The sequence below is a fragment of the Clupea harengus genome, chromosome 6, assembly GCF_900700415.2.
Source record: "Clupea harengus chromosome 6, Ch_v2.0.2, whole genome shotgun sequence".
Classification (NCBI taxonomy): Eukaryota; Metazoa; Chordata; class Actinopteri; order Clupeiformes; family Clupeidae; genus Clupea; species Clupea harengus.
The window spans coordinates 13,660,546-13,683,141 of record NC_045157.1 but is presented as its reverse complement, the minus strand read 5'-3'; the positions used below and the strand labels follow the sequence as shown (position 1 = coordinate 13,683,141).

At 43.6% G+C, this 22,596-nt stretch overlaps 2 protein-coding genes across 4 annotated transcripts; one reads left to right on the top strand and one right to left on the bottom strand.

Annotated features, from left to right (window-relative positions):
• Window positions 1-312: 312 nt before the first annotated feature.
• On the bottom strand, window positions 313-12,914 carry LOC105892628 (low choriolytic enzyme-like). 3 transcript variants are annotated; one of them, XM_031569086.1, is made up of 11 exons: window positions 12,835-12,914; window positions 7,901-7,972; window positions 3,925-4,009; window positions 3,485-3,488; window positions 2,753-2,815; window positions 2,448-2,600; window positions 1,977-2,094; window positions 1,203-1,381; window positions 913-994; window positions 617-741; window positions 313-459 (listed from the first exon to the last, which is right to left on the bottom strand). In XM_031569086.1, coding segments are annotated over exons 3-11 (798 nt in total). In that variant the 5' UTR covers window positions 3,997-4,009; window positions 7,901-7,972; window positions 12,835-12,914; the 3' UTR covers window positions 313-457. The 3 variants fall into 3 exon arrangements, with proteins under 3 accessions (XP_031424946.1, XP_031424945.1, XP_012674378.1); XM_031569085.1 differs by lacking the exon at window positions 313-459 and having other exon boundaries at window positions 609-741; XM_012818924.3 differs by lacking the exons at window positions 313-459; window positions 7,901-7,972 and having other exon boundaries at window positions 609-741; window positions 12,835-12,901.
• LOC105892644 (high choriolytic enzyme 1-like) lies at window positions 12,003-15,859 on the top strand. The gene is made up of 8 exons (XM_012818941.3): window positions 12,003-12,097; window positions 12,250-12,286; window positions 12,569-12,628; window positions 12,857-13,009; window positions 13,633-13,750; window positions 14,165-14,343; window positions 14,789-14,870; window positions 15,320-15,859. The coding sequence occupies exons 1-8, from the start codon at window positions 12,023-12,025 to the stop codon at window positions 15,450-15,452; spliced, it is 837 nt and encodes a 278-aa protein (XP_012674395.2). The 5' UTR covers window positions 12,003-12,022; the 3' UTR covers window positions 15,453-15,859.
• Window positions 15,860-22,596: the final 6,737 nt, after the last annotated feature.

The window sequence follows — 22,596 nt, the reverse complement described above, 5'->3', positions numbered from 1 at the left end:
GTTAGTCAGTTTCTTACTGTGTGTGATGAATAAATGGTTGGTATTTTGTGGACACACAGAATGAGGCAGACAAACTGTGAGAATGGAGATGAAAGGAGAGATCACACAGCCTTTTCCATTATACTGTGTACACGCCAGCTGGTTGATCAGATGTTTGATCAGAGGATATGCTGAGAGAATTACAATTTTATTTAGACATCGGCAGTGTTGTGGACGCAACTATTAATATTTCTTTAATTATATTTGTAAACCTTCTTTCAGCATTCTTATAATTCATTACCCTATGTACATGAAAGAAATCAGCAACAAATGTTATATTTCTTGTGATTTATTTTGAGACTGGTGAGACATATGAGACAGAGGAACCCAAATCCAGTTCATCATGCTCTGTGTGAATCCGGGAGTCATATCTGACTTCTCATCACAGGTTCCTCAGGCTATGTGGTTGTCCTTTTGTTTCTGATAAAAAAACGATAGCATCAATTAAAATCATGAAAAAAAAGAAGTGACAAATCCTGGACCTCTCATTTTCAAATCATCAACTAACCAGATATTTTCATTAGGATCAGGAATCAGGAAAACACACGCAACAAATGCTGAATGAAGTTCTACTCACAGCACTTGTACAGCCTGTTTAGTCTGAGAAGGTCGTTCTTGCTCATCTGGCCAGCCTTGCCAATCGCAACGTTGCTGTTGGGGATGGGGACCATGGTGGGCCGGTTGTTCTTGGAGAAAGCCGTCCTAATACGACAGAAATATCCATCCAGAATGTACATGAAGAGATGAGAAAATGGCTTGTGAAAATATTGTCAAATGGATGGATGAATGAATGACTGAATTAAATAATGAATCAATTCATGAATCAGTGAAGATTATTTGGAAGAGTAGATCAGCATGCATTGTGTTACTGACTTGTGGTACTGCATGACGGAGTTGTAATCATAGGGAGTTCCCTGGTTGAGGGTGTTCTTCTTGTTGAAGTTGTGCTTCATGTCTGTGTGAAAGAAACAGTTTTAACTTCTAAATGTTATCTCTGCTAACTAATTCTTTTGAAACAGCCTCTGCCTGCTATACAAATATGATCATCATATACACTATATGAAAGTATCTAAGTACATGTTACAAACCCACATTACAAATACGCTACTAAGACGGAGGGGGAAATAATGTTTTTGATAATTAGTTTAGATATGTTATCCTACCTTCAATGACGTTCTCCCAGACGACACGGATGTGGTTGTCACGGTCGCTGCGGGTCTGCTCGTGGTTGAAGCCCAGAGCGTGCAGCAGCTCGTGCTGGACAGTGTTGTGGTACAGACAACCCCTACGGCTCAGAGACACAACCTGCTGGCCACCGCGACGGCCAATGTAGGAGTAGCACCTGATGTATGGAGACAAAGAAAGGTCATCAGATCAAAGCTATAACTATGCTATGCTAACAACAGAGTAACATCAGCATTTGAGTAGGATAATGTAGGAACATTAAGGATGTAGCTACCTTTTTGTAACTTAAAATCCAGACAGAATGTCACAGTGAATGCATAGCCTGTTCACAGAAGGAACTGTGTTTGCACATCAAGGCTCTAGTACTTCTGTTCTTTTTAGTTTCTGCATGCAGACTGCACACCTCATCATATTTGCTGCCCTGAGGGTTTAACCATTTCAATCATGACCCCTTCAGAGTCATAGGCTGTATGTGTAGCCTCTCCTAGCTACAGGAGTGATATTGTCATCCGAGAATTAACAAGGTCGATCTGACATGTCCAAAAATTTGAGTTTTTTTTTCACCAAATAATGTAAAATAATATGAATTAGTACAAAATAATAACATAATATTATTAAAAAATATTATTGTTACAAATAATATACAATTAAATAGTATAAAAAATATCGATTTTCAATCTTGTTTTTCCCAGAAGTACACTTTGAACTTGATAATTCTCAGATGATGATACGTGTATGCTCAGGTTTCACACCCGTTCTTGGAGTAGATGCCAATGTAGTCCCTCTCAGATCTGCGGGCCTTGAAGCGGATGCAGGTGGAGGAGGCGAAGGAGTCCAGGCCGCGCTGGATGATGGACTTCTCACGGGCAGCTGTGGGACAAGTTCAGCAATGAAGAGGTTAATGGAACAAAAGAGTTAACTTTCTGATGTACTGTTACACTTAACTTGACGCTCCTATTGGGCAGTCTGATTTCATGACGTCAGTGTGTGTATAATTTGGTTGTCAAGTTAAAATGTAATGAAAGTGAACACTTCAGACATGGCTAACACTGAGCATTATCACGGCATTATTCACCAAAGCGAATCGCCAAAGACGACACATTTTCTATGTCTCAGGTGATGAGAGGTTTACAAATACTTTTGGCTCTGGAGTTGTAATAAGGAACTTAAGTTTCGATGGATTGTACTGGTCAGCTTGATGAGAGACCTGAGGGGTCACTCACAGAAGTCGTTGCTGATATAGTAGGGCACGTAGACTTTCCTATCACTGGACTTTGGCCACATGCAGCCACGAGAGGTGCAAGGGTCAGCGTTCCTGTCATTCTCGTTGTCCACGGCGATGTCATCCAGCAGCTGGGGCTCATCATCATCATGTGCTGGTGGATAATCATCGGTAAATACATATTAAAACTCTGAGGGCATGGGCCAACTTTTCATAAATTCCTAAAAAAGAAAGGGTGAGCGCATCACAGAATGACTTAAAATTAGAAATAGAGTATTTGTTTGTGACTGTGCTCATATAACTTACCTATGCCAAAGTTGGCTCTGTAAAGAATCTCAGACACAGAAAGATTCTCCTCTTCAGAGACGTCTGTCGAAAGCAAAAAGAAGACTTGAGCTACATTTGAACTGGGAAATAAGCTAGCGCACAGAAGGATGAAGGAGCCAAATTAATTATTTCCTCTTCATTAAACAAGCATTGCACACAGAGCTACATGGCCCTCGGGACAACACCAACTCAGCTGCCAAAGACACATCCTGCAGTGTACGCACGTTTGAATTTCAACCTTTGAATGTGAATGTTCATATATTGCAGGAGGCTACTGCTTTTTTGAATATTTGACACCTACTTTAGCCAGTCACAGTACCAAAAGGATTGCTGTGTACAGATAAGACATTAGGCTGGTGGGTGTGAGCATGGAGGAATCATGAACACCCACAGGTTGGGGCGTGCAGACAAGCAGTGGAGAGACAAGGAGCAGTTGTTCCTCCGTGTGATGAATCCGGTCCTGATTTGGTGTTGATCGGCACCAGATTGGGACCAAATCTACACCAGACTGACTATTTGTCAAAGCTTAAATTTCACAATGTGGACTGTGCGATCAACTTGTAAAATTAGTTATTTACCACATTGCTCAGATTTCTCCAAACTGATGAAAAAACATAAAAATGAAAATGTATATTTTTTTCATATATATATATATATATATATATTATCATGAGGAAATTAAAATTGTAATCAACAGAAAAGATCACTTACCAGTCTGACAATGGGATTGATGAGGAGAGAAATAAAGAACACCATATCAGTCAGTGCATTGAAACATTAGCATAATGAGAAAGATTAGCTGCTAAAAATTATGCTGACTCATTGTTATTTAAATATTTATGAATACATAAAAACAATATTAACTACTATGGACCTATTAACAATTTAAGGATTTTTGCAGCATTACACATTTATGAATACTTCATAAACAATTCAGAATTTATACATTTAAAAGAATCACAGGACACCCTTGCATATTAACTCTCCCGTCAATTTGAAACTTAGCTCATTGTTACAAACAGTGTAATGACAGCGTTTCAGGAGACAGACTTCATTAGCTTGGGTTAATGTAGCTCATACAGGTGAGCCTGAGACAATCTATCACTCTCACTCTCAGAGGACTCAGGAGCGGTAATGAGCCAATCCCTCACCTCCACCTCCTCAGCCCAGGCAGACACCAGCAGCAGGGCCAGCAGACCCACAGCGAACTTGAACACAGCCATGACAGACAATCACCTGGGGGGGGGGGAACACCACACTGTAAATATTTAAGACATTTTTTACTTCAACCAGTTTAACGGTTTAGACTAACTATCATTGTCGCACAGATGAAATATTCTTTTAGCATTTGTTTCACAACTATGGAACTGACAATAGTTCGATATCAAGAAGAACATAAGCCTTAAGAATTCCAAGTGATATCTGCTACTAGGTTTAACCCAGATTCAACTACGTCTGATTTGTTGAGGAAAGACTAAACTGTACCGTGACACCCTACAAATGTGTATGAGTGAAATGAATGAACTGTGTCAGTTTTTATAGGTTTCTCAGCCGCCCTAACCCTGACAAAGTTGCGAAATGTACACAACTGTCCTTGAAAATGTGCTGTATAGGCCTGCATGTTTCCTACTGTACATGCACTTTTTTATCATGTTTAAACACACATTTAACCTTGGCTGCTGGCTAATACATGCATGTTTAAACACACATTTAACCTTGGCTGCTGGCTAATACATGCATGTTTAAACACACATTTAACCTTGGCTGCTGGCTAATACATGCCCCTTCTCTTATCAGGGCATGGGTGATTATTGGAAAACTCTCAGGACAGGATATGGAAAGGATGTAATGTGTAGCGTAATGTTATAAACTGTTTGAAGTTTAGGATTAAAATTATGTTTCTTTAGTTAGTCATGTATTAGCCTAAATCTGTAGTTTTTTTAATGACTATGGAGCCATGCTTTGCTTCTTCTGTTGTTGAAGCTATTGTTTTCTCATAACTGTCTAACACAGGTCCAGAGCATAGCATGAAGTATTAAAGTTTAAGTTTAATTATTTGAAGCCTGTTTATTATTTCCATGGCAAAAGCATGCATCACAATCTAAATAGTTGTACACACCTAACCCACTAGCATATCAGTGACAGTTAAGCTCCTAAAATAATTGTAAAAGCAATTTTCATCTGGAATCTAGTTGAAGGGGTGGACCAATGTTCACTTTATTAGGATCCATTCCAGTGGATAAGCTTTATTCACTAAACACAGACATTTCGGGGACACGGCCCTGGAGAGTGGCAGTGTTGTCAGCCTCGATGAGTGCATTTAGCACTTTTAGGGAAATCTGTCTGAGGCTGCCATGATTGCTCAGAGGCATGCCCTTGGACAGAAAACCTGCTATGAGGACCTGCCGTGCCTAAATTCTGGGCTTTCCGTTGTGTGTGGGTGATAGGATGCTACTAGCCAGTTGAGGTTTAAGCGGGGAAAGGGACATTCCTGGAAAGTTAAGTGGGATTTAATAGCTTTGTTACTTTTGTCTGACTGTATACAGAATAAGGGATCCATACAAGGGAGGCGAGCTGTTACATCTCAATGGTTTCCTCAGTGGCCTGATCAACACACATCCTTTGTGTGATTCCAGTGTAGTGATGCAGCATGGAGAAATGCATAGGTAGGTAGTAGGCACTTTATTAATCCTGGAGGAAATGCAGCTGTGAGCATGATAGTGAATTACATTTGTTACACATATGTCATTGCCATCGCCATCATTCTCGCTCTGGATGTGGGGTACGTTGGAGTCAGCGCTCAGGACTCTGTGGACACAAGAGGATTCTGAATGTTCCACCATGAACCAGCTGGTAGAAACCTCTCTGGCCATTCAAACCTCTGTTGGTGAGAACCTTCCAAATGGAAAGATTCCAGATAACAATGGGAATGCTGGTCCACATGGCGTTAAGGGGGAAAGCTTCCGTAGTCTCCGTAGAGGAGTTGTTGAACCTTACTCCTGATGACTCGGTACAAGAGAACATGACTCATGACAGATTAGAGGGGTGTGGATCAAGCTTGTCTTTCCATTGGCTGTATCCTTTATATTCTGTTTTTCTTTGATTTGCTCTCTTATTATAGATGAGGCAAACAAATTCGATTTTTGTTCTTGTTTTGTTATACTTTGTTATGCAGGGTGTAAGTGGCATCTCTTTTCCTTCATATTGTGTACATGCTGAAAGCAGCATCGCACAGTTTAAAGTGCATGGTAAACTTTTGAGCATGCTGTGTTTGACAGTAGATGGCAATGTTGTTCTTTTATTTTTGCATTCATATAACACAAACCTGATGATGTAGCAGGGACAGATGTAAGCACTCACCAACACATGCAGATGATGACACACACTTTACATAGTATTAAAAAATAATACTGTGCAATTGGATTTACTTAGTTGATATTGTCAAATGAAGAAGGTACACATCAACCTGACTTGCATGAAATGCCTGCTTAGGGGATGAGGACAACTTCACAAGTTTGACATCGTCAACCTACCTCTGTGGGACATGACCTCTGAATTGTTGATACGATGTTATATACAGTGGGGAAAATAAGTATTTGAACCCCTGCCGATTTCGCAAGTTTGGCCACTTGCAAAGAAATGTGTGATCTATAATTGTAATGGTAGGTGTATTTTAACAGTGAAAAATAGAATATCAACAAACAAATCCAGAAAACTGCATTTTATAACATTTATGACTTTATTTGTATTTGATGCAGAAAATAAGTATTTGAACCCCCTAGCAAACAGCAAGAATTCTGGCTCCCAATGACCAGTTATGTGCCCAAGAAGCACACAGATTAGTCCTCATTAGGCCTAACAAGGTACACCTGATCTCAACTGGTGACGTGTATAAAAGAAACCTGTCCAAAGAATCATACTTCACACCTTCAACCTCACCACCATGGGCAAGACCAAAGAGTTGACCAAGGACGTCAGAGATAAGATTGTAGACCTGCACAAGGCTGGAATGGGTTACAAAACCATTGGCAAGCAGCTTGGTGAGAAGCAGACAACTATTGGTGCGATTATTCGTAAATGGAAGCAACACCAAACAACTGTCCATCGCTCTAGGTCTGGGGCTCCATGCAAGATATCCCCTCGTGCGGTATCGGTGATCATCCGAAGGTGCAGAATAACCCCAGAATTACACAGGGGGAGCTTGTGAATGATCTCAAGGCAGCTGGGACCACAGTCACTAAGAAAACCATTGGCAACACAGTACGCCGTATTGGTTTGAAGTACTGCAGAACTCGCAAGGTCCCCCTGCTCAAGGAAGCACATGTACAGGGCCGTCTGAGGTTTGCCAATGAACACTTGAATGATTCTAAGGAGGATTGGGAGACAGGATGTGGTCAGATGAGACCAAAATCAAGCTCTTTGGCATCAACTCGACTTGCCGCGTTTGGAGGGGGAAGAATGCTGAATATGACACCATCCCCACCGTCAAGCATGGAGGTGGAAACATTATGCTTTGGGGCTGTTTCTCCGCCAAGGGTACAGGACGACTCCACTGCATCGAGGGGACTATGGATGGGGCCATGTAATGTGGAATATTGGGCTTGAACCTCATTCCCTCATTCCCTCCCATTGAAAACGCAACCTTAAGGATTTGGAGAGGATCTGCAAAGAGGAGTGGACCAAAATCCCTCCTGAGATGTGTGTAAACCTGGTGACCAACTACAAGAAAAGTCTGACGTCTGTGCTTGCCAACAAGGGTTATTCCACCAAGTACTAAGTCATGTTTTGCTAGGGGTTCAAATACTTATTTTCTGCATCAAATGCAAATTAAGTCATAAATGTTATAAAATGCAGTTTTCTGGATTTTTTTGTTGATATTCTGTTTCTCACTGTTAAAATACACCTACTATTACAATTATAGATCACACATTTCTTTGCAAGTGGCCAAACTTGCGAAATCGGCAGGGGTTAAAATACTTATTTTTCCCACTGTAAGTCTTTTACTACATTTGTATTAATTCTTTACAGTTTTTTACGATTGGATAAACACTAAAATCAAAAGTATTACACAATTATCAAAACCTTTACTCAAGGAGCAAAACAACAGCTCAGATTTGCACCACTCACTCAGGCCAAAGTTAGCCCTGTGCAGCTGCATAGAGACAGGCAGATCCTCAGAGGCCTCCTCTTCAGACATCTCTGCAGAACACAAAAGAGAGACAACAGTGACAGAAGCAAATATGGAGACAGACATTCGTTATTTGAGGCAAGTGAAGAAGTAGCATGGTGAAACATCCAGTATTGCAACGAGGCACATGAAGCAAAGGAGATTACTCTATGCCAATATGGAGACAAACGGGGATGGAAGGTTATATTACACAACCGCTCTGTGTAATATAACTGTGGATCTGTTGAGTTACTTAATCCATGATGAAATGTACATTACATGTCAAAATGACTGTTGTGGCCTCTCTGTTGGGAGCAGATGCGTTTCTATTATTAGTAGGTGGAGGTATATCTACATACAAAAATAAAGTAACACTATGCAACAATTTGACACTTTTTGAGGTATGGTTTTATAGGCAACTAGTTTTAGTACCATCCTCAAAACCATGTCATGTGTCATGTGGACAGATAAACACCTGTGTCTTTCCCATTAGTCATCCAGGATATGCCCTATGTAGTTCTGTATACCGGGCTGGAATACCCTGCAAAAATGGAAGAAAAGCTTTCACAACAGGACCATGCCAGCTATACTGCCAGAAGACACCAGTTAGTGTGTTGGCAAGCTTCTATCAGTGTCAACTGGGCTGTTGGTGGTGTTTGCAAGATTTTTGCGTGCCTTTTAAGTAGTTAACTTGTTAGTTTTGGAACAGAACTCTATATTGCTGCTTTAAGATAACATTTTTGTATCCGTATTAGTCTGTGTTTTGTTCCCCAAGTGTGCCTTGGAAATACTGTTATTGTGTGAGAGAGATAAACCTTCAGTGACAGACTTGGCCATCAGTACACCTTAGGCTAATTATTGGTGTAAAGGTTTGGGTTGCTACATAGTCACGTCAAACTTTTTTTGTTGTTGTTTGCATCAACGTAATTTGATACATTGCGTAATATCCACACTCAATGACTCAGTTTACCTTGAGTTTGCCTCTTGAAATAGCCAAGAAGGCTGGATTGTTTTTTGTTTTGTGTTTTAACCATAGCTCTTCATCTGGATGCGCGCATCATTCACATTGCAACTCCCCGAACATTTCGGCACTGCAAGTCAAGTATCCATCTGTCCACTCTCACACAGTCTCTCTGTTCATTTGCTATTAACATGTCTGTTTTCAGGGGCTTTAGCTCTGTGTCAATATTTCTGTCATACTAGTTGTTTCCGAGGTAGTAAACACCGTGGCCCATTGCACATCTGGTGTGACTGATAGCAGTACATTAGCGTGTGTTCGCATGAAGCGTTAGCCTGCTTTACTTGTGATCACTTATAAACCTTCTGGGCTCTTAGCTGTTTCCATCTTTCAAATCCATCTCTAATATTTACTCACATTTTATTACTTCTATGGTCATAAGGCTTTTTAGAGGGATGCCGAGGCCTTTTTAGTCAGGTAGAATCAAACATTGTCTGTTGGTCCAGTTTGTGTGCCGTCTTCCATTCTTATCTGACAACCCAGAGTGTCAAAGGGGTATTGGAGAAAAGGGTAAAGGAACTGATCTGGAACGGAAATTTTAAAAGGAGAATATACTGGCTGTAGCATTGTTGTCGGAGAAGCCAATTTTCAGTTTAGCATGTTTCTTTAATTTCTGATTACAATGTAATCATTACATATCATATTCATTTCATGATTTAGTACAGGAAATGTATTACATATTTGTCCTTTAACCATATAATTAAAAAAAATTGTAAATGTGGTCTTTGTGTCCTTGATCATTTCAGGTTCGCTTTCTCCAAGAACAAGAAGCCCACCATGGTGCCCGTCCCCAACAACGACGTGGAGTTCGGCAAGGCCAGAGAGATGAGCAAGAAGGATATCATCAGTGAACAGACTTTACAAATGTCGTGAGCAGAAAAAACACTGAGTTTGTGTGTGTGTGTGTGTGTGTGGAGGGCGAAGTGGATTGTGTGTTTTGATATTGATAGTGTGGGTTTTAATTTTCCAAATATACATAAACTGTATGTGATTTTTTTTCTTGCCCCCTTTCTTTTCTTCCTTGACAATGTTTTTCTTATCAGATAAACGTAAATAACGATGAAAGAATATCCTGAAGAACCCTTGAAGGGAAAGTATTTCCTTCTGTTGGGGAGCCACATGAAGGTTGTGGTCTTTACTTCCACTCAGTCGCTCACCTGTCAATAAAATCACAAACCATGACAGTTATCATGTCTGTTGATTATTTAGTTCACACACCACTGTAAAAAGGAAAATAGCTACTAGTTTCATTTTATGACAAATGTTTCGAAGTCTCTTGTGCAGTTAGTAGAGTATCAGAAGTTCACAATATATTTATACACACTCCTGCACCACTTAACTATATTTCTACATTTACAAATCTTTATTGGTTATTGGTCCAATGCTTGTCATTGCATTTATTTACCCCAGTATTTGTAGTTGTTGGAAAATGTGTCTACACTGTAAGCCCCAATAAGTTAAGTTTACTTAAAAAATTTGAGGAAAGTGGTTGCCTTAAAAACATCGAGTAACGTCTAAGGAAAACTTGAGAACATTTAACCTAAAATCTATTGCAATATCAACTGCTTTGCATAGTGACCAAACTTAAAGCATTAAGTTCAATGAACATTAAAATTCCAAGTTGATTCAACTTAAAATCTATTGCAATACACTAAGCCCAGATAAGTTGAGTTTACTTAAAAATATTGAGGAAAGTGGTTGCCTTAAAAACATCAAGTAATGTGTAATGAAATGAGTACATTTAACTTAAAATCTATTGCAATATCAACTGCTTTGCATAGTGATTAAACTTAAAGCATTAAGTTCAATGCACTTAATTCCTAAGTTGATTTCACTTAAAATAAAATCGCTAAAAAAAATCGCTTTGCATAATTACTACACTTAAGTGTGTAAGTTCAATGCACTTAATTACAAGTTCAAAATGACAAGTTTTTTATTTCACTTTTATTTCAACACTTTTTAGAAAACCAAAAATACAAAAACGTAAAAAATAAATAAAAAAATAAACGTTTTTTTTAATTATTGCAACCAGTTAGCACCTACTCCCAAGCTTGCATCTTGTGGCAGCTTGCATTTCCCCAAATTAAGCATAACCTGAACGTACACAGACATTCCTGATATAAACATGGAAAAGGCTCTGTTCTTGCTTAACTTCCATGTTTTAGTCTATAATGTTTAAATAGCTGTGCTCTCTTTTCACAGCTATGAGGACAGTACTTGCACTTCCAAAACATTGTAAAAAAAACAAGAGGAGCGTTTCAATTAAACATGCTCCGCATTCAAGTTGTGACCACGTTAGGTTAACCACGGCTGATTTGTAGTTTGTTTTTTTGCCAAATTAATTACAGACTTAATTTACTTAATGCTTTTCAGCTGTCAAGAGCATTCACATTCCCACAATGCACTCTGGTCATGACTAAAACTCAGTAATTGAAAGCCGCTTAACTTAAGTTAACACTTAGGTTATTCACTCATTCGACTTTATCTACAAAGTAGTAGAATATACTTAGAATTTTTTAGTAATGTCATCACACTTAGTAGAATATACTTAACATTTAGTAGTAATGTCATAAACTTAAATTCTTTAAGTGAAAAAAACTTAGTAATTTAAAGCCATTTCACTTAAAGTTATTCACACATTCGACTATATCTACAAATTGGTAGAATATACTTAGAAACTTGTAGTAATGTCATCACACTTAGTAGAATATACTTAACATTTAGTAGTAATGTCATAAAACTTAATTTTTTAAGTGCACTGTAATTAAATTGTTTAAGTACAGTAGACTTGATAAGAAATTGGGGCTAACAGTGTACCTCGTGAAGGGTAGATTGTAAGGTTTCACTGAGAAAAAGACAAGAGACAAACTAAGAGGGCAACATGTTGCAAGAACTTATATTTATTTGTGCAACATTACAACTTCTAACTGTTATTATTAGCGTAAGATGGTTTGCCACATGATCCTCTTCTGCAACTGAACTTTGAAGCTCTTCTGCATTCCTTGCCCATATAAACCTGAGTTCTTCTGTCGGAGTGACTGAAACAGTCTATCGGGGACTGGTCATGGCAACCTCCACAGTCATTCTGCTCGTCTTTCTACTGGGCACGCTTAGCACAGTCCAGTGTCAGCATGAAGAGGTAAGGGGCCAAACCTGTCCTGGAGCTTCGTGAGAGCAGGGATGAAATCAGTGATCTTATCTGGCCCTGACTGAGTCAGATGTGGTCCAGTCCTGTTTCAGCATCACTTCTTCTCTCTCATATGTATGTTTCTAATGTCTTTGCAATTTCAGACAAAACCAGGGCTTGTTGGGAACAGTGGCCACATAGGTAAGTTTTTTTTCTTCACTGAATTTGCCACGTCTCTTACATTACAGGCTATGAATTAATTTAATCTTTGAATCCATAACCTTTATTTAAAATAGTTTATAGGGTTGTGTACTTTGTAGTATTTTCAGGAGAGGAGGGAAAATGTAAATGTCAAATGTAAATTGTTTGGGTCAAGAACAACACACAGTCACTGTATCATTTAACTGTTAAGGCTAAGATCCTTGTGTCAGTGTAGATGGGTCCTGCTTAACCTGAAGTGTTTTATGGTTTTTCATGCTCTAGACAGCATCCCTGTGAACTACACCGTGTCCGCTCTAATCGAAAGGGCCAACAAGAATGCAGGTAAGGAGGTGTTGCAGCTCTTAAAAGAACATCAGCAATTATGTCAAGATAGAATTAAACACCATTAATTAAACATACATAACCATATATAACATAAACATCATATATAAAAATAGTCTAAAGATGAGAAGGATTAGCAATTATGATGGGGTAGACTACATGAAATGTCCCATAATCTATATCTACTCATTTCATTGCTTACTTACTGAATTCTACGTAATTTTCCAGGGCAGGAACTTGATGATCCGGAGATCACGGAGGGTGATATTGCCGTGTACACTGGGCTCCAGAATGCTGACCCTTGCACCTCCCGTGGCTGCAAATGGCGTCGCTCCAGTGATGGCAATGTCTATGTTCCATACGTCATCGCCAATCAGTACTGTAAGGAACATGTGTTATTGTACAGTTATTATACTTTTTAAATGTACAGCCTGTTATTCTAATCCCATACACGTTTTTTCAAATGTAGCGAATTGCTCCTTGCGGTTCTCTAGCTGTCCATTCAGTGTGTTTGAGAAAATCTCCGGTGTTCATAGACACTTTTACCGCTGTAAATGGGAAACAAACAGTGGTTCAGATCATGCCATAAAGAATCACAGGCGATCAACATTAGATTGGATGTTGAACTCAAATATCAACAACCTTTCGCGGAACCAAAACCGAATCTTCCTTTGAGCAATGTGGTTTTAACCTGGCTCTCTCTGTTTTTTTAAATCAGGGTTAGCTGAGGTTCTTAAAGCTTTTTTGATAAAACCAATGGCATTGATGTTTTAAGCCTTTAAGGTTGTGTTCAGTCCTAGTGTGAGCCGACTTTGGGATGTGACAACTGTATGTCTGCATTATATGGGAATACTTTTAGCAACAAATATGTCAGTCATAGTCAAGTTTCCAAAGAAGCTTAGGAGTCTCTAAATGCTAGAAAATGTCCACTAAAACTCTGCTCTATTTACAGATTTGATTGTGTATTTTTAAAAGACAGTTTTCTTTACTGTTTTCCCCCACAGCCCAAAGGGAGAAGGCCACCATTGAGAAGGGCCTGCAGTCTTTTGCCCAGTCCACCTGCATCCGCTTCAGAGCACGCAAAAAGGAGAGAAACTTTGTGCACATCCAGTCACGCGGAGGGTATTGGGTCTAATAGACAACAAAACAATACAATACAAAACCTCGTGAATTTACCTTTTTTCGATTTTTGATCAAGTTATCAGTGTAAATAGCCAGGATTTGAATTATTTTATTAATAATTTTATTGAACTTTGTAATGAGTTTTGAAATATAAACTAGACTTTATTAGAAATATTAAGAATATTATGAAGAGCCATTCCGATTAGACCTTCCTCAAGCAGTCCTCAAAAGTGACATTTTAAAGGAGGGTGAATGCCCATGTGTGGTGCAATGTATAGCACTGCCATGTCAGAAATATTGGCAAAATATTTGTTATGGTTGCATTTTGATTATTAAATTCATTATTGAAAAATTGAAAGGATGGGCTGTCTCCCACTGATGGTGTGTAATGTTTGAAACTCCGGCTGGCTGCAGGTGCTGGTCCTATGTCGGGCGTAGAGGTGGAGGACAGGTGGTGTCCCTGGCTAGGAGGGGGTGTGTTTACCACAAGGTAGTCCAGCACGAGCTGCTGCACGCCCTGGGCTTCAACCACGAGCAGACACGCAGCGACCGTGACTCACACGTCCGTATTATCTATCAAAACATCATGAGGGGTGAGCAAGACCTGCTGCTTCCTCCCCGCATAATTATCAACCAGCAAAATGTGTTCCTTGCTTCTTTCCCTTATTATAACATACTGCTATGTATTTTTTTTATTCTGGGAACCACCTCTAGATCCTGCCAGGTAGAATGTATATATAATTGTTTTATTATTGTTATTACAACTACTAGTAGTTGTATTACTATTACTATTGCAATACATTGATACATAGACACACAACTGAGTACAGTGACATATTAATTAGATTTATGTCATACTTACTAATGTCATAATTTAATCATTTATAGCCTTGTAACCAGATTATGTCAGCCGTGTGCCATTTTTGGTTTTGATTTCATGAGAACAGAACTGGAGAATAAATCTTTATTCTTTTTGTTACATTGCAGTCAGTTTGTAAATGACGTGTTGCATGTTCACTAAACATTGGTTTTCCTCAGGACAAGAGCACAACTTCAGGAAGAAAAATACCAACAACCTGGGTACTCCCTATGACTACGGCTCAGTCATGCATTACAGTCAGTAAGTTCTGAGCCCTACACTTCCTAAGGAAGACCAAACAGGCACATGGGTAGATGTGATCAAGTTTATGCAATATGCAATGCAATATGGGACTCAGGGATGTGCAATATGTGATGTCTTGACGATTTCCTAATTTATGTTTTTAATATATTTATGTGTGAGTGCGTGGGTGGATGCAAGCATGCTTTAATGTGCTTTAGTGTGTATGTGGATGTGAGCATTGTTTTTTTTTGTGGTTGCACAAGCTCATTTCGTTGAGTGTATCTACTACACAATGACAATTAAAGTCTATTCTATTTTACTTTCTCTCTTGCTCTCTCACACACACACACACATCGTGTTATGGATATTTCAGGTTTTGTCCTGGTGACATAGACATAAGATAATGAAACATCCAACAGTGCAGTAAACCCCTGACTTTAAACATCGATGTACCTTTTGCCTTTCAGGAATGCATTTTCCCGCAACGGGAAGCCCACCATCGTCCCCATTCCGGACCCCAATGTGGCCATCGGGAAGGCCACCGAGATGAGCCGCTGGGACATCATGCGAGTCAACCGCCTTTATAAATGCAAACAGTAGCATCATCGCTCACCCCACAGCCTTACTGCACTATACCATTAAACATCTGTATTCACAGTATTTGTATGTGGAGTAGTGAGTATGTGGAGTTGTACTGTATTTCAAGAAACTTTCAAGAGATGAGCTGCGTTTTTTTGCTTTCTGTTTTTTTCCAGTATGAATAGGGCCATAGCTGGCAACATGAACACATCGCTCCAGGCCTTAACCTATAAGAAGTGGCTTTTCCAGCTCAATAGCATAAATTAATGCAGAATGTTTGAATAAACAGTTTAATTCTGTGTTTCTTCCTGGAAGGTTTTGTAGTCTAATACTACAACTACATCAACCAAAACCTTTATGGCATGAAATTATTCAATTGTAAAGCCTTTAAGCTGAAGCCAATAAAGTTGCTTTAAGTGAAATCTGAAGTTCATGTTTCCAATCTCATTAGTTATTTGCATAATTTGTCATGCCCTATAAATAGGAAAAAACTACACCCATATCTTGTGAAGATCTGGAATATAAATACAATTCTTTGCATCACAGATCAAACACATTTTTTGGTCCCTCTGGGAACCATATCGCTGTGAAGGGATATTTAAATGTTTGTTCTTGTTGTCCATATGCATTTAAAGCTCTGTGAGTTTTTGTCCTAGAGTCATAAAAAGAACACCCCCAGAAACCTTTAATCTTCTACATACCGGTAGATGCCACTTGTGCATCAATGTTTTTAGTTAGAGGAAATATACAAAAACATCAAGGCATGTCCGGCTACCTAAAAAAGTCTAACAGGCCTTTGTCCCCAGGGACACAGACGTAGGCTACATACATCTTCACTGTACACTGTGTTCTTCACCTCCCTATGTATGCAGCGATGGAAAACCTCCAACTGTGATAGGCACTCCCCAAAGCGTTATCTCAACCACTAATTATCCCTTAACGTGTCTCGTGGCTGCCAGCTATGAGAGTGATGTGTATATAAACACTCCCCTTCGTTACACTCACGGCAGGTATTCTCTCTACACCAGGGGTGGGCAATTCATTTCCCCAAGGGGCCACATGAGATAGTGGGACTGTTGTGGAGGGTCGGACCAATAGGCTGAACTCAATTCTGCTCAATATAAGTTGTCTCTCTTCATAAAAAAACATTAAATTATATGGTTTTTGTCTTGTACTTTATAGAACGTCTCGGTTACTTACGTAACCTCGGTTCCTTAAGCAGGAACCAGATATAACAGTATGGTACATGACGTCAGTCATGGCTACAAATCGAAGCATTTATCTATTCACGCCTGAAAAGCCGCGAGATCTGTCAGCGCGCGCTCCTGGCCCCGCCTGCCAGAAGTACTATAATATATTTACGCGCCCTCAGATCTGCCTTGGAAAGAAACTGAGCAAGACAATCAATCCAAGGTAACACTGTACACGCCAACTTTGTTATATCTGGTTCCTGCTTAAGGAACCGAGGTTACGTAAGTAACCAAGACGTTCCTTATCGCAGTTCACTGCGATATAACAGTATGGGACCCTATACATTCCCGCGTGATAATACAGTGGCAGCCAATTACACACACCAGCTCTACTGAAGCCTTTGCCCTCATAGAGGTTCATACGGCCGCTGGCGGTGAACATATTAACAGGGCAACCTTTGTCATAGGCGGCAAGGATCGCAATCCTGCGCCTGTAGGAAACCACCCTGGAGTGTTTCATGTGCAACAAACATGTAGACACCGATGAACACACTTATCATATACATCGTTCTCAGGTCAGGGGATTCAGAGATCGCTTGCCTGCAGAACACCATGAATTTAACAGGGCCACCTTTATCATAGGCGACAGGGATCCGTGATCCTGCGCCCGTAAGAAAACCCTGGGATGTTTCATGTGCAACATAACATGTAGACACTAATGAACACATTTATCATATATATCGTTCTCAGGCCAAGGGATTCAGAGATCGCCTGCCCGCAGAACGCTATGAAGAAAACTAGGTTCAGCCACATCTAACATATAGAATCTAATGAAAGTGTGGCGAGAACTCCAGCTTGCAGCTTTGCAAATATCTTCCACTGAGACGCCCTTTAGTAAGGCCCAGGAAGACGAGACCCCCCGCGTAGAGTGCGCATGCAACTTCTCCGGGGGATCTAAAGACAAGCTCTTATAAGACAACACGATAGCCTCTACTATCCAACGGGAGAGGCTCGGTTTTGATAGAGGTCTGCCTTTTGCGCGTGCACCGAAGCACACGAATAGCTGATCTGACTGTCTGAAAGCTCTAGTGCGCTCTGCGTAACAGCGGAGAGCGCGCACTGGACAGAGTTTATTCAAACGTTCCTCCTCTGCTGACGCAAAAGGAGGAGGCGAGAAAACTGCTAATTCAATCACCTGATTGCGGAATGGGGTTACCACCACTTTAGGCGTGTAAGCAGCATTAGGTCGCATAACCACTCTGTCAGCAGCGATCGAGAACTGAAGGCACGATGGACTGACTGACAGGGCTTGCATGTCACCAACGCGTTTTGCTGACGTTAACGCCAGCAGCAGCGCGGTCTTTAAAGAGACAAACTTTATGTCCACTGTCTCCAGGGGCTCGAACGGAGGCCCTGTGAGAGCACGTAACACCACTAGCAGATCCCAAGAGGGTATGAGGTGTCTCTCTGGCACCCTGAGCCGTCTCACCCCCGCCATAAAGCGTGACGCTAGCGGGTGACTGCCAGGCGAACACTTTGAGAGTAGAAGCCGCCTTCCCCTCATCAAACAACTGCTGAAGGAATTCTAGAATAACGCCCAGCGCGCAGTTAATGGGGTCGTGCCGACGCACAGCACACCACCACTCAAAACCGAGCCACTTCAGCGTATACAGAGCCCGTGTTGATACAGCTCGGGCACTCTGTATTGTAGCCACCACCGCGTCCGACAAGCCTGACGCTATGAGCCTGCACCTTTCAGGTGCCAGGCTCTGAGACGCCACCACTCCGGATGGGGGTGCCACACTGTCCTGTGTGCCTGCGTTAGGAGGTCTCTCCGTAGAGGCAGCTCCCAAGGCTGCTGCACTGACATATTGACCAGATCTGCCGCCCACGGCTGGTTGGGCCAGTGGGGGGCTATCAATATCAATTCCCTGCCCTCGTCCGCAATCCTGCACAGCACCTGCTGGAGGAGCGGGATCGGGGGAAAAGCATATAGGGGTAGAGCTGGCCACTGGTGGCCCAGCGCGTCTATGCCTAGTGGGGGATTGTCGCCCCCTAGCGAGAACCAGAGCGGGCAGCAGGTGTTCTGCCTGTTCGCGAACAGGTCCACCTGCGCCTTGAAAAAACGCACCCAGATCTGACCTATCACTTGTGGGTGAAGGCACCAGTCTGCTGCTCGAGTATCGCCCCTCGATAACAGGTCCGCACCGTAGTTGAGGTGACCTGGTATATGAACTGCCCTGAGGGACAGGACGTGCCTCGCTGCCCACAGGAGCAGGCGAGTCGCCCAATGGTGTAATGACGGGGAGCGCACTCCGCCCTGGCGATTTATATACGCCAAGGTCGCAGTGTTGTCCGTCCTCACTAGTACATGCTGACCACTCAGCCTGGGCAGAAAGTGTTGTAGAGCTAGGACTACTGTTCGCAGCTCTAACACATTTATGTGAGACGCGGCCTCTGTCACAGACCAGAGACCGTTCACGCCTCTCCCTTCGCAGACAGCTCCCCAGCCTTTGGTGGAAGCGTCTGTGGTCACCACCACGCGAAGCGACACTATGCCCATAGTGCCTGACGCGGCGAGGAACCAGGGGGTTCTCCAGATCGCCAGGGCTTTCCTGCATCTGGAGGACACCACTACTCATAGACAGGTACCATATTTGGAATGGCCGCATACGCAACATCCCCAACGGTAGCGCTATAGCGGCCGACGCCATCATCCCTAACAGGCGTTGGCAGCGCAGCGACGAGACTGACTGTCCCCGTCGGAACTGGCGCACGCATGTTTTAAAGCATTTATCCGTTCTTGAGACAGACTCCACCTCCATGGAGGTCAGGCTAAGATCATACCCAGAAAATGCGTAACTTGCCTGGGGCAGAGAACGCTTTTTTCTGTTTAGAACAAAGCCCAGTCGATACAGGTGTGCCACCACTAGATGGCCATCCTGCACTGCTGCAGCCTTTGAATGAGAAGCAATTAACCAGTCGTCCAAATAATTGTAAACGCGTAAGCCGCGTAGACGTAATGGGGCGATAGCTGCCTCTACGCACTTTGTAAATACCCTCGGCGCTAGGGACAGGCCGAATGGGAGTGCGTTGAATTGGTACGCTATTCCTCCGAACGCAAACCTCAGATATTTCCGATGTCTGTGGTGGATCGGAATGTGGAAATACGCGTCTTTTAAGTCTATCGTGATAAACCAATCGTTTGGCCTTATAAACTGCACAAGCCTGCGTGGGGTCAACATTCTGAACCGTAGCGGCATGAGGGCTTTGTTTAACACACGTAGATCTAATATTGGCCGATAATTCCTGTCTCTTTTGGGTACGAGGAAGTAACGGCTGTAGAAGCCTGCATTTCTCTCCTTGGGAGGGACTCTGCTTATAGCCTTCTTTCTGAGCAGGGAGATTATTTCTTCCCGTAGGAAGTGAGACTGTTCTCGCTGCATCACAGACTGTATCACTCTGCTGAATGGCGGAGGGGAACGGGCGAATTGCAGCACGTAACCCTTTGTGATTCACCCATGGTGACACTGCGCATGCGCGCCAACTCTCCGCACAACCAGGGAGGTTGTGCTCTGAGTTGAATTTGTCGGGGACTAACCCGCTCATGGTCAATGAGTCTAAGCCTAGATCTACACCCACTCCGCCTAGGGAGGGAGACGAGATCTGGGGCTGCCCCCTCATGTTTTTGAAAAAAATTTGGGGGTGCGATTGCACTGTGTGCATCGCGGGGGGAGTTGCACAAGCATGCCTGGGCACTGCGCCATCTGGGACAGGAGTTAGGACATATGATTGTGGTGCTTGTGAAAACCTGCTTACCGTGCTGGACATGATTTCCACATGTGAGCGACGGGCTGATTTCTGTGGAGGTGGTGTGGACTCCACCGCTCCCCCCTGCGTGACGAGTGGCTGACTGTCACGATCAGGAAGCCTGAGGTCTCCCTCTGCTTCGCCCGCGGCGAGCGGAGTGCTGCCGGGGAGCCTGGGCTGCGCCCTGGGCAGGGTGCGCAGCTGGCCGCTGTGCTGCAGGCTGCGCTGGAGGGCGGAAGGGTGTCTCTGCCAGCCTCGCCCGGTGGATACCTTTGCTGGAGGCGCTGGCGAGCGGAACCCGCTTCTCTTCTGGCCCGGTGCGGGTGTGGTGTGTCCTGAGGAGGACGTCTCACCCGTGCCACTAGAGCGAGGCATCCAAGCCTGGAATACCTCTCTGCTCTTCTGCTGTTCCTCGAACTTGGCAGCCATTGTGACCACTGCCTCCCCGAAGGCGCCCTGGACAGAGACCGGGGCGTCGAGGAGTGGTGCTTTTTCTCTGTCTGACAGCTTAGCCAGTGATAGCCACAGAGACTTCTGGGTAGCCACCGCGGCACCCATCACCCTCCCCAGTGCCTGTGCCGTGCACCGAGTTAGTCTGAGCGACAGATCCGTCGCGCGACGGAGTTCTGCCACAGACGGGTGATCTTCCCCCAGCGACAAGGCAAGCTCAGTCAGGAGCTTTGCCTGGTAGCGCTGTAGCAATGCAGCCGTATTGGTCGTGCAGGCAGCCTGCCCTGCAGCCAAGTAGGACTTCTCTGCCAGCTGAGCCTGGTGTCTGCCCACCCGCGTGGGCAGGAGAGGCTTCTGGCCGAGACGCATCGTGGGGGATGCGGACGAGAGATAGCCCGCTACTGCATCCTCCACCTGAGGAAAGGAGAGGTAGCCCCTCTCCTTAGCCATGTGGAGCTGCATGTAGGGCGCGAACCCCGGCACTGGGGCTCGGCCCGAGTAGGGTATCGCCCATGTCGCCTGCAGTTCCTCGTGCACCTCCTCGAAAAAGGGGATGCAGCTGGGAACTGACGCGGCGGAGCCAGCATAGAACTCCCCGTCCAGCAGCGAGGACCGCACACTGGGAGGGGGAGGGAGAGGGAGCCCGAGGCAGCTGGCTGCTCTCAGCGCAACCTCGTGGAGTTGCTGGCCCAGGAGCCGAGACGAGGTAGGAGGTGTCTCCACCCGCATCCTCACGTCATGGCTCGTCTGCATTGCTTCAGCGATTGAGCTGTGCTCATCGGAGAAGTCTAGCAGACTATCATCATCCAGGCTGATGTCCAGCTCGAGTTCAGGCTGGACACCGCTTGGTTGAAGCTCCTCAGCCTCGCTGCCCGCAGCCCCAGGGCTGACAGGCGGCGGAGACGGGGAGAGACCCGGGAGCGGAGCTGCCGCTGCAAGGCGACTGCTCACGCTCACCAAGTCCAAGGCTGAAGACGCACTCATTCCTACGGGGGCGTCAGCCCCGGATGGAACTAGTGCAGTCTCCTCGGCGTCCTTGCGCTTCCAGAACGCAAGGCGCCTGGTAGCCTTAGCTAGCGGGAGGCTAGCACAGATGGAACAGACAGGGGCTTTGCCCGAAAGCGCGCCCTCCGCGTGGTCCCTGCCTAGGCAGGTCACGCACCGACGGTGGCGGTCGCCCTTGGGACGGACGTGACCGCAGTCGGGGTAGTGTCTGGCCATCTTTTATCAATCTGAAAGTAGAGAAGAATGTTAAAACACAAGCACACTATCTGCAACGAACACGTTGTTAGCAAGCTAGCAGGCTAGTCAGAGACTTAGCCAGCCAGGCAGCCAGGATAGCAGCCACTACTTTCAAAATTAAGTTAAGCCAATGAATTTTGTAGCGCCCTGAGCTAGGGAGGGTTAAGGAACCCGGATAACTCACCAACCCGTAGAGAGCGAAAGCACACAAAACTCTTTTGACTGTGGTAGAGCGTTTGAGATATGCTCGGAGATGTTCACTCCGTCTTGCGAAGTTTCAAAAGAGGCAGATCTGAGGGCGCGTAATGATATTATAGTACTCCTGGCAGGCGGGGCCAGGAGCGCGCGCTGACAGATCTCGCGGCCTTTCAGGCGTGAATAGATAAATGCTTTGATTTGTAGCCATGACTGACGTCATGTACCATACTGTTATATCGCAGTGAACTGCGATAAGGAACTTATATTAATAATGA

Coding starts and splice junctions, on each gene's coding strand:
- LOC105892644 (XM_012818941.3), top strand. CDS start 12,023: ATGGCAACCTCCACAGTCATTCTGCTCGTCTTTCTACTGGGCACGCTT. Junction 12,629..12,856: donor AAGGGCCAACAAGAATGCAG/GTAAGGAGGTGT, acceptor GTAATTTTCCAG/GGCAGGAACTTGATGATCCG. Junction 14,344..14,788: donor CTATCAAAACATCATGAGGG/GTGAGCAAGACC, acceptor GGTTTTCCTCAG/GACAAGAGCACAACTTCAGG.
- LOC105892628 (XM_031569085.1), bottom strand. CDS start 3,996: ATGGCTGTGTTCAAGTTCGCTGTGGGTCTGCTGGCCCTGCTGCTGGTG. Junction 2,601..2,752: donor CAGAGCCAACTTTGGCATAG/GTAAGTTATATG, acceptor ATTATCCACCAG/CACATGATGATGATGAGCCC. Junction 2,095..2,447: donor CTATATCAGCAACGACTTCT/GTGAGTGACCCC, acceptor CTTGTCCCACAG/CTGCCCGTGAGAAGTCCATC.